The 12,134-nt window shown below is 41.1% G+C and overlaps 1 protein-coding gene across 1 annotated transcript in view; it reads left to right on the plus strand.

Moving 5' to 3' along the window:
- The first annotated feature begins 221 nt into the window (after nucleotides 1–221).
- Nucleotides 222–12,134, plus strand: part of PPP2R5C (protein phosphatase 2 regulatory subunit B'gamma) — an 89,080-nt gene continuing 77,167 nt past the window's right edge. The window contains exons 1-2 of the mRNA XM_080394589.1: nucleotides 222–353; nucleotides 1,963–2,028. Coding sequence (XP_080250715.1) covers nucleotides 327–353; nucleotides 1,963–2,028 — 93 coding nt within the window. The 5' untranslated portion in view covers nucleotides 222–326. The remainder of the gene's footprint in view (nucleotides 354–1,962; nucleotides 2,029–12,134) is intronic.

Consider the following 12,134-nt stretch of genomic DNA (forward strand, 5'->3'; position numbering starts at 1 on the left):
CCACCTCGAGGCGTGGCTGGCGCCGCGGGGCCCGCCCCACAGCCCGGGCGGAGCGGGAGGAGCCCCGAGCCGAGCCGGGCCGGGCCCCACCGACGGCCGCCGCTTGGCAGCGTCGGAGGCGGGAACCCGCCGCGCGCCCCGCCTACGAGGTGACGCTACGAGAACTGCGGTTCACGTGACGCGGGCGGCCAATGGGGCGGCAGCGGCTGCATGACGTCGGGGGTGGGGGGAGGGCTGAGGCCGTTGCCGCGGACGGGAGAGCGGCAGTTGGGGGCGGGCGCAGCGCCGAGCGGGGCCGCCGGGGGTTGCGCCTCCGCGGCGCGGCCATGCCGAATAAAAACAAGAAGGAGAAAGTGAGTCGGTGGGGTGGGTGCGGGGGGGTCGGGCCCCGCGGGGAGGCTGTGGGGTGCGGGCCCTGCGGGGAGGAGGGGCTTGGGGTAGAGCGCGGGGGGCGGCAGCGGCGAGCGGAGCACGGGGGTGGCGGGGCGCTCCCCGCCGCTGGTGAGAGCTGGGCGAGAGGCAGTTCCCTCCCCTTGTTGCTGCGTGCCGGCCCCCCGCCTTCCCCCGGGAGCGGGGCGCTGGGGAAGGGGCAGCTCCCGGTGTGGCCTAGTCCGGGGGTGCCGTGGGGGCGGGGGGCGGTCCTGGTATCGTCTCGCCGAGCCTCGGGGGCCGCCCTGCCGAAGCGGCGACGCGGAGCCCGTGGCGGGCGGGCACGGAGTTGGGGGCAGCCGGTGGGGGGAGGCCGCGGTTTCGGGGTGCGGGGGTGTGCTGGAGGGAGGGGATGGGGCGCGCTGCCTCAGCCGTGCCTGGCGGGAGGGTGAGGGTTGTGTGTGGGGGTGTCTTACTCTGGGGGCGGCTCGGGGGGCGTGTTTTTTATGGCGGCAGGGCTGGGGGGTGCTAGCCCCCGCAGCTGCCTGCCCTGTCCCCGTCCCGGGACGGTCCACCGTTGCGTGGCAGCGGCTGCCTTGGGAATTCTGCCTGGGGGATCGCCACAGGCGCTGGGGGAGCGCTCGTCGCCACCCCAAACCTTTTCACCCCCTTTTCCCCGCAGCGGGGGAGGATTCCGCTCTGGCCCCGCTTTGCGTCAGTTTTTCCCGGCGCTGCCGGGAGCGGTTTACCTGGCAGCCGCGCGGGGGGCTTGCACAAGTGGCAGTCGCAGAAAACTTCTGAATTCAACAGCAAGTTACCTGGGGTGGCTTTGTGTTGTGTGACAGGCCGTTAGCCCTGTGACTGGAAGTCAGGAACGGTGAGGTATACGGTCTGCCTCGTCCGGACCTTTTTTTTTTTTTTTAGCAACTTCTTGTCTTTTCAACATCGTTTTAAAAAATGAGATGTAGAGAGGTTGGGTGTTGTGGTCTGTGAGGGATTGTTTGTTTTAACTTTTCCTCAATATACTTGCTACCTTTGATACTAAAAACACTGAGACTTTTCCGAGAATATCGAATTGTAACATGCAATGAGTGAAGGCTACAATAACTGGGAGGGAGAAATTTGAGTTGTGCGCCCGAGTCTAATACTAGGTCTTTTAGCCCTTAGAACAGAAAAAATAATGAAGTGTAGAATAGGTGCTGCACTGATACTAGTTTCAGACCTAAAACAAATGTAAATATTCCTGAAGCTAAAAACCAGAGACAGTAAGGGCGAGTTCTTAGACATGGTTCAGATCACTTGCATTCTTTGTCCGCTGCCTGCTTACCTACATGAAGACTTATCTTTATGTGCTTTATGGGTGAATTTTGATGCATAAATAAAATTCTAGAAACTTTCTGCAGATAAAAACAGTTTAAAACAGTGTTGTAGAGACTGTTAGTTCGGTATTAAGATCTTCCAATAAAACAGTATCTTTTTTTGTATCATCAAATTTAATATTCTTAGTGTCTGAAAACCCCTAATTTCTTGACATGAAAAATCTATCTAGATGTCCTTTTCAAAATAACTGAGACTGCGAACTTTTTTTTTAAGGAACCTGCAAAATCAGTCAAGAGTGGGAAAAGTGGCAAAGATGGGCAAGATAACCAAGAGCATGAGGTAAATATTACTAAAATATGCAGCCTTTTCCAGGCAAATCTGTCATCACATCTGAAGAGTGATTTTAAGTGTTTCTAGGTTGTTAAAATTTTGACATGACAGGTGGCTTTGCGGGAAGGTGGTTGTGGAACTACTGCCCTGCTATTTGACAAAAAGTGGTTTTAAGACTGAAGAGAAAATGCTTGCTACAGCCTTAAATACTCATCTGTTTCCTTTTTGGTTATAAGGCATACATTGATCTTATTTTCTAGTCTTGTTGTGAGGGATTTTGGGGCTTGTCTTTTAGTTGCTCATTGCGGTTTTCGTCATTCATTGTAATTGCCAGAGCTCTCTTCTCTCAAACTGTTGATGCTGTTATGTCAGTTAAGCGTTGGTAGCCTGTTATACTGTCAGGAGACCTTAGGCTTAATCAAAGGCTGCCAGTTGTTTTGCTGGCTGATTTCTTTTTACAGGTATACAATGGAGTGTTCCATTTTTGAGTGATTAATCTGTTGTTGATGCTGGTTTTTATTTTTTCCTTTTACATTACTCTGTTTTGCCCACCAGCAAGGTGCACTGACTTGAAAGGAGTTGATTAAGCCATTAATCACTCCACTTCCCACGTTAATTCAGAAACTCAATTAATAATTTGCTTCATTTGGGAAACCACTGTTTAGGTGGATTGTAAAATTTCCTTTAAAGTTTTCATACCAGTCTGAGTGTAAAATGCTACACTGAAAAGCTTAGTATTTCAGTCTTGGTAATGAAAGATAATGTTTGAGAACCAAATAGTCACCCAGATTTACCATTTTCCTTCCCTGAAATGACTGTTGGGGGCAGGTGGGTGGGAATATTTAGCGTAGTCTTTCTGATGCACTTCAATGAGTTCTCATTTATTTGTTTTGCAGAAAGATGTACACTCTCTCAGAAATTAGTAAGTTTATTAAACTACCTGTAGAAGTATTTTGGCAAATTCAGATAAAAGCGTGATTTGAGTTTTGGTGGAGGGAACCTAGCTACTAGGAAAGCTCATAGAAAGAAAGAAATGTATCAGTGTAGGTGTTTATAACGGCGTAAATAGATGTACTTTATTGTGATACATCCTGTCTTTACAGTAATCGCTGTGATGCTAAACAGAGTATTACTACTCGGCTATAATTTTAGTTCCTGTGCAATTGCAAGGCTCGTCACTATCAGCATCTTTGCTGTACGTTTATTGACTGCTTATTTTCTCAGGCTTCTGAATGACTAGTTGCTGAGGCCAGAACTGATTTTCTTATTCCTCCTCAGTACTTCAGGATAGAGTGTAAAGCCCCTGTAGTTAATTAGTGGAGAGCTTAAATCTTAACTGAAAATGTGTGTGCAGTTTTGTTATCTCTGTTTGTGTTTGCTGAGCTAGCCTTTTTTTTTTAACTTAAAATGTGAGCGATGAATCTCAGTAGGAGAACATGTTGTAGTGTTTGTGCATTTCTCTTTTTCGATTGTCCTTCCAGGTAGAATTTCCAATGAAAAGTACAGTTTACTTATCAGTGATACTTCAATCATATGTGAGTAGGGACAGAATGGGGAAGGGATTGGAAATGTGACTGGTACATATATGCCTGCCATTCCCAGTGGGCATTATTTAGTCTCCATACAATTTTGAGCACCTCAGTGCTTGACTCATTAACTTAATTAATTGAGTAATTGCACACAAATAGTAGTGTAGGCTTGCATTTTAATGTGGCTGGCTGTAATCATGATGTATGTTAGCTGGTGCTTATGTGAGCAGAAAGGCTATTTCTTAAATAGTGAAGATCAGCAAGTGTAGAATAATTCTGGAACACACTGTTAATACGTTTTTAGGATATTTTTTTCCTTTGAAGGTTTTCCTCATCCTTCCTTGTACATGTATGTTAACATGGCTTTTTAAAAAAAATCTTCTACACTATGAGTAGATTTGGAAATATGCTGGTTCTTTTCTTTTTTTTTCCCCCTCAAAATGCATGTAATGCATATGCATGTAATGCAAATGGCAGCTTGTAAAGACTAGAAGGTGTCTGCTATTCAAAGAACAGGGACAACACAAGCAGCATCATCCCACAAATACTTTATTTATAGACACTTTTATAGCACTTAACTAAATTCATGATGCCTTGGACTTCTATAGATAAAGTACAACAGATCTTAATATTTACAAAAATGAACAAGTGTTTTCCTGTCTTGTAGTCAGGGAAATGAGATTTCAGTTAAGTGAAGCTGTACAGCAAGTTTGAAAAGGGATTGAATGATTTTCAGTATGCAGAGTCAGGATGCCTGTGCCGAAAGGGGGTGAAAATGACTTAAGCTGATGCCTGTCTCCGTTTGAAAATTGCAGCAGTAGCCTATAAGCATGTACAGAATTACTAAATAGTATCTGCAGTACACAGATGACCTAGTGAAGTAAACGTATCATAATTCAAATATCAAAGAATCCCATTGTAGTTGTTTGAAAGCAAGCTCCATTGTGTCTGTTTTCCTGTCTCCAGCATTCCCACCAAGCAGATGTTTAAGGGGAAGAATACAAGATGATAATTGTTACCTGTGCCTTGGTTACTTGATACTATACCAAAAGAACTGTGCAATGTATGAAGCAACAAGGACCTCTTATTTGCTGCATGGTCAGTAGCTGATACTCAAGAAGAGGGATTCAGAAACAGTATATGTATGGTCTTCCATCCTGGTATGCTTTTTTTTTTTAAACCAGTGTGTAGCTTAGAAGGTTGCATTGCTGAGGTGTTGTCTAAAATTGGTTTTGAATTATTAATTATTTGACTTTTTTATACTGTAATGTTTAGATTTTTTTCCCCAAGCCCTGCTTCATCTCTATGTGAGAGGACTTCAATTACTTTCGTTGTCCTCTGTTTCAGTGTTCTGATAGAGGTACCAGAAGTGCACATATGTATGAGGTGAAGACACCTTGTCATTCTGAACCCTAATGCAATTATTCCAGTTTCCAGTTGCATGTATTGTTTGCTTCCTAAACAACTAAGAGCTAATATGATTAATATTAGATAGTTTCCATCTAACTTTAGTTTGTAACCTGTTAGTAAGCATTAATGCATTGGACTAAATAGTTGCCAGAACAGTTGAATCTATTCCTTTAAGTATAACCTCCTACTTCACTAATTAGTCCAGGATTCTAGTGTCTTCAGTTTGTGAATGAAGGCTTATCTATTGTGTGTTGTCCTTCCTCTGTGTAGGAGTAGTATCTTTACTCTGGTAAAATACTTGGGGGTGGTGGGGGTTGATGATTACTGGTGCCCAAAACATTTACACAGAACAAACATAACAAAATAAGATGTCCAGGTGTGGGGATTGCCTATGCCAACACTTGGAAACTTGGGGACATACTCCCTGTGACCTGGCTTTGGTAATTTTGCAGAAGTTACTTGCCTCCTCACAGATAAGCTTTGTTATAGGGTTCTGTTTTGTCACAGAGGTCTGGAGGTCTCCTTTGGAATTAAGGCAGTGGTAACATGGTCAGTCTAATTTCTTTAGAAAGAGGTAGCTTGGTAATAGTTAATGGCTGTTGATAAACATTATCTTTATCTCTAGCAAAAACCTAACACTTCTAAAAATTAAAGTACAGTATCTTAACAGTAGTTTTCAAGTCAGTCACAGGGAAGGAAGTTAAAATTTTAACCCTATATACTCTCATTTCTGTATGTTTTCCCTGTGGGGAAGGTATGTGCTAAAACTTCTACTTTTCGCTGGTCTCTGAAATGGTCTAGGAGCCCTTGGACAATTAATTCACTGTTGTGGTTCACCTGGGGGTTGGAAGGGTCAGAAGTAGCTGCCTTCATGCGATGGAGTAGTTGTTGGTGATTGGAAGTGATAGCATCCTCTAGGTCTAGCTGGACTGGTTTAAGAAGGCATGAAACTTCTAAATCTATATTCTATTCATTTTGAATCTAGATGCTGAGTAGCCTATAGACGGGAAAGACTACTTCTCTTATTTAAGAAAGTAATGGCTTCGTGAGTTTCAACAAACAAGAACAGAAATCATAACTCTTTCTTCAAGTTGTTCTGCCATGCAGAATAGCAAATGAAAGACTAATGTGGGTTGACGAGAGTGTGTGTTTTTGTCTGTTATCTCACTGTTTCCATGTGATGCCCTGGTTGATTCTTTCTACTTTAAAGGTGTGGGCTTTTTAATGCAGACAAATCAAAATGTAACAAAATGCGAACTGCATTAGCCAGTTTTCTTGCTGTGCAAGAAACTGCTTGATTTATTGCTAGCATGTGTTGCTAAGTTGGACTAGAATCACTGTTGAAACCAATTTTTTTAAAAATCTTAACAAGATTTGTTAAGCCCTGACCCATGCTTCTGTCCTGCAGCCATCGCTTTTCAGTAGGTTTATTAAACACTGGTAAGAGCTTCCAGTGCAGCAATTTTGTCAGGCTTTGTTTGCTTTTAACTTCTGTAATTTCCTATTTCCAGTTTTTATTGACATCTTGCCTTTTTGTTTTAGGGAATTGGAATTTCCTTCTGCATCCAAAGCAAATATACCTTAATACTGAATAGGGAAAGAGGTTACCTTAACACTGCTTTTCTTCCCTGCTTTGTGAAGCCTTTTTTATTTCAAAGTTGATTTCTTAAGCTGTTCAGCATAGTGTTAATATGGTATTTTGGGCATGGTAATGAAGTTACAGAAATCTCTTTAATAGATTCTTTTAAATGCTTCAGCAAAAGTAGGGATTTTCATCTCTGTGGAAGAACCTTGAGAGCTGGCTATCCAGTTTTCTGTGATCACCTTTCCAGTATTAGTTAGCACATTAGGCTCAGTATTCTCATTACTACTTTGATTCCTGGTTACATATGCACGTATGACTAACATGCTCCTTAAAAATCATAAATTAAGTTGGTAGTATAAGTGACGTTGATGGATTTGTGTGGGTTTCCTTTAAGAGATCATATGTAGAAGTATCCTAATGTTAAAACTAGGAATAGACAAAATCCAGTATTTTTTGTGTTAACAGGCTCCTGTAATCAGTAGCAGCAAGTTATTTAGAAAGTTGACTCCATATTTTCTATGTACTGTTACTTGTTTTTCTCATGTTCCCTTTTTGCGTCTTTTTTAAAATCACAATGCTGTTTAAGGTGCTATACCAGTTATTGGTAACTCTGCAAAACAAATGTACCTGATCTGGTTTTGAAGGTGGTATGTGGAGGCTGTTACACAGCGTCTAGCTTGTGACTAGATTTTTCAGCTTCACAGTATTTAAAGTTATACTCAAAAGGCTTAGCACAGGTAAGTATTACTTGGACAACTCCTTAGGGACTATAGCAGAGGAGGGGAGAACACCTTTCCAAAGGTTCCAGGGTTGTTTTCCCCAGCTTGTTCACATGCATTAGGATTAGAACTGCCCCTAAATTATTTCTGGAAAAACCTTCTTGCTACAGAACATTCTTACAGTCAGCTGAGATTATCCTGTTCTGTTTAGCATGCTAATTTGTACCTGCATGTGATTCAGTGTATATGTGTTTATTGTCACTTGTATAAAGCAGCTGCCATTTAAGCTCTTCTTTTCCGTTATTATTGTTTGACAGGCAATCTCTTTCACTCGGTGGCACAGCATTTTTTAATGCATTGAGTTCAGCATCTTTGAGGTTATAAGATTCTTTTGTGTTTGTTGTTCTTCATAGAAGCAGATATCTTTTACAAAGTTATGTTTTAGCATAGCTCAGATTTCTCTCTTAATTGACACCTCAAGTTAGGTATTAATTTATTTATAAAACAGTGTTTTAAGGGTTTTGGTAGTACTCCCTACCATACTGTCAGTTTGTTGCCAGTTATATAGCCATCGAGATCAGGAATGGCTGATATCCTGCAATAAAGCATCCCCAAACTCCCAAGTTTTCAGTGGGCCAGACCAATAAGCTATGTTTGTCTGGTGTGTATGGTGCAAAACAAACCTAGCTGTACCCCAGCTGTTTCTTCAGTATGTGTTCAGTAATATGTTCCAGCTAGACTGACAGCTGGAGTAGCCAGTCTTTTTCATGAGTCACCCCCATGCATTAGATAAAATTGGTTTGGAAATAGGTGGGTTTTCATTTGGAGGAAGAGATACTAGCGTTATGAAAGAGGTTTGAAATTTTGAACTACTAGTCCTCTCAAGTTTGAATTGCAGAAGGGCTATAAATGGATAGTGCTGGACCTTGTGTTTTCTGAGGCTTTCTAGGGCTACTAGTTTGGGATTTTACTTACAGCATTAGCGAAGCAGGACTTTAAACCAAAGCTATATATAAAATCAGAATGGATTTTCTCTTGTATCAGCTGTGTAAATAGTCTGTGGGCTTTGGTTTTGGGTTTTTTGTTTGTCATTAAACCGGTGTACCAACTTTTCTAAAAAATATAATTGAAAAACTAATTTTTGTTCATGGCTTCCAATTTTCATTTTCTTTCCTAGAAAGATTTTTTAATGGGTTGACAGAACCACCAGAAAATGCTTAAGTGTAGCAAGTGAATATACCCTTAGTACTAAGTAAGGTGCTCTTTGCTGACTAGAAAGATGTACTGTGTGTTACTCGTAAAGCAGCTATGCAGAGTTGCTTTTTTTGCTTTTAACTTCTGTAACTTATTTCCAATTTTTATTGACATCTTGCCTGTCTTTGTTTTTGGGGAATTAGAATTTCTTTCTGCATCTGAAGCAAATATACCTTAATACGGAATAGTGAAAGATGTTACTTTAACAGTGCTTGTTATGTAATTTTAATATTATGCCTTTAAAGCTAATAGAATTGCTTAAAGAAGTCTACCAAACACTGCTATATACAAGTATTTTGCTACCTAAAAGGAGATGCTTCTGAAAACAGGATCCTGTGCCCTCCTAGCTCTTACATGAGGCTGACAACTACTGGTATAACATGTGTGAGGACTTTGGTTTGTCAGGTTTTTTCGGTACTTGCTATCATCTGCTTCTAATCATGCTTTTAAATTCTGAATCCTTTTAGAATGGAAATGCAGCAATGAAAGCAAAGGCTGTTCTAATCCAAAGGAGCAAAGTGGCCCACAAAAATTGGTGTCAGCAGGTGGGAAAGGATGTCTTCAGTTTACATCCTTTGTTTCAAATTGTTTCTCTTAAGTGTGTTGGGGTTTTTTTGTAAGAGTTATGCCTATAGCTCCTTAAACTTTGAGAGGACTCAGGTGTTCATTAATGTGTGTGTAATACAGAATTATTAATATAGTTATCCCATAGAGAATACAAACAGAAAAACTAGGTAGCTGTTGAATCCCACCCGTATGTTTGCAGACTTCACAACCATTAAATCTTGGGGGCGGGGTTCCCCTCAATTTCATTTGAAGCTAGAATAAATTTGTAGTTTTACAGGTGGGTTGGTAGGCTTTGCTTTTTTTTCCTGGATTCCCTGCACCTCAACAGGCTTTGGGGTACAACTTAAAAAAATAAAAAAAAATAGGAAAAAATCTTGCCCTGTTCTTGAATATACTTCTTGAAAGATGACTACCAAGTGTTACCATTTGCTACACCTTTATAGTGCCTATAATTTAACATGATTCCTCATCACTGCTCAGTTTAGCAGTCTAAAGTATTGAAAAGTAAACTTTCTAGTGGCATGTAAAATAAAAGCATAAAAAGAGCCAAAGATGAAATGATTTGGTATAGCACTTCTTTAGAAGTGGTCAAGGTTGTTATAGGACTGAAATGCCTCGGAACCTTGTCATGGTCTGTAACTGTCTCATATAGCATCTAATACAAATACCAAATCGGTGGGCAGGGGATGAAGCAAAAAAAATTCAATATGAGTATGTGAAGTGAGAAACTATTAGGAGTGGATTAGGGAGCACAAGAATACAAACATCATTGGTAGAGATACATGTACAGTAGCCTTAGCTTCTCGTAGCTTTATATAATTAAAATGCACAGTAGAGTGGGGCTTAAAGCAAATGAGTCTGTATGTGTTTTCCTTCAAATGTGGGAACCTTACATATATATGTGTGTGTGTGTGTGTATATAGGGTGTGTAGAAGATTGAGAGGTAAAAAGATGCACAAAAGTAGTTTTTGTTGGTTTTTTTTAAAGTAAAAGGGTGGTTCAGGTTGATCAGAGAGAAAATTGCAAAGGAAAATAAAGAACTGAAGTAATTTAAGCCAGGCCATCGTTTATTCAGATTCTCTGTCTCTGTATTTATATAAATATCTTGAAATAATACTTAGAACATTACCTCATTTTAGTCATACTTCATTAGCTAACTGATGGTTGCAGGTAACAAATGTTACTCTTTTGGGGGCATTTGTTGCTTTGAAGTTTTATTATAGAAGATGCATCAAGAAACAAATGTTGCTTTGCTGCCTATGTTTGTGAAGTACCAGGTGCTCACTGATGGTGTTCCAGCAAATGCAAAACATGATGCACTTATGAAAACACTTATGGTCTGAGCCTGGGGACCCCATCTCCTTTGCCAATACTCTACAGCCTCAGGCTGCAGATCTGATATGTCACTGAGAGGAATCAAATGTCTATTTGTTCCTGGAGTAAACTAGTTAAAAATAAGTTTTACAAGGAGCAAATGGAAACGAAGGCTTATGCTGCTGATATTTAACTATAAATGTAAAATTACAGTGCAAGAATGTCAAGGATGCAGTAAACTGAGTCGAGACATCTTTGGCAATTGTCAGGGTTGGTTTCATGTGTTGCAAGTCAAGTGTGTTGCACAAAGCTGTGATGATACAATTCTTTAGAAGATAAAATTTGAGCCCTGTGTGTAAGCAGCTAACAGGAAATACAGGCAATGCTTTGTGCTGTGAAAAATAAAAGCCGGCAAGAAAGGTGGGAGAGCTTCTAGCAAGGTGTAGATCAGTCTTCTAAAATGGTCTATGACTGTGTACCTTGCCATGGGCACCCCTCCACAGTGAAGAGGGACAGATGACCTTTGCTGCTCATAGGGAACTTTCCAGTCACTGATGCAATTCAACAAACTGTGTTTTCTCTGACAAAACACAAATGGAACTCCGTAGTCAGACATCAAGAATAGCCAGCAGTAGCATTGATGTATGTAAATGCAAAACCACAGTTGCTAAACAAGTACTGCAACACAAATCAGTGAGTGCTAATTACAGTATGCTAAAACATATAAACGTTGTCTTCACCACCCTATCAAAAAGTTAATCTTTTTGTTTATCATTATAACAACATGGATCCTCAAAGCTTTAGGATGCAGCTTTTGCTGTCTTAGCAAATAAAAACATTGTAAGTTATGCTGAGACTACCACTGGACTATCCAACTGTATCTCAACCACTGAGACAATCTAATGATAGTAAACATATCTGCTAGAAAGGCAGCTGCAAAGATAATTCTACCAGACCAATCAGGGTATAACTCTGGCGAATGATTTTGCTGAGGAGAAACAATAGAAATCTAAACTGCAGTCTGTGAGAAACCAACCAAAACTTTCAGCACCATAAGCTGCATCTCCAGAGACTCCTCCATATGTTTTCTGTCCAGACAAGATTGTGGTGGTGAAACTAGTGAACAATAAAGGCACAGCAGCAAGAATCTGCAACAGAGTAAAAACCTCAGAAAGTTTGCCATCCAAAATGGTACCCAGCAAGCATGTTGCTTCCCTGCTTTTTTTAACTCGGTTGTTTATGGATCGATGCCCCTTTTTACATGTTCAGATGATTAAGAATCCATATATAGTTTACACAGAGTCTGCAGATTGAAAATACTGGCATTAAAGATCGTAGCTAGTTGTTCCATAACAACTATGTACCAGTGATTGGTCACTACTTGCATGAGCTAGAACTACTGCAGACTGTCTGGATAGCTCTGTTGGGCCATATTTTTAATACCATAATAAGAGTTTATCCTGATGGTGTCCTGTTGGAAGGCATGTTGGACTGGTGGTGTTAACAACACAGCGTTGAAATGAGCTGACAAGTATTGCTCTCCTTGTAGCATGCTCTCTTGAACACTGCCTTGGTCCCAAGCTGCTAATCTAACACTACCAGCCCACCATCTGCAGGTATGCTGTGGATATATTTACCACATTGATGGCTACTGGGACACATGCCAGGTATGATCTGTCCCAGTTCCCACCCCCAAAACAGTAAATTAAGATCTGCAAAGGAGAGAACTGTGTGGCA

The sequence above is a fragment of the Falco punctatus genome (genome assembly GCF_963210335.1).
Source record: "Falco punctatus genome assembly, chromosome: 7".
Taxonomy (NCBI): Eukaryota; Metazoa; Chordata; class Aves; order Falconiformes; family Falconidae; genus Falco; species Falco punctatus.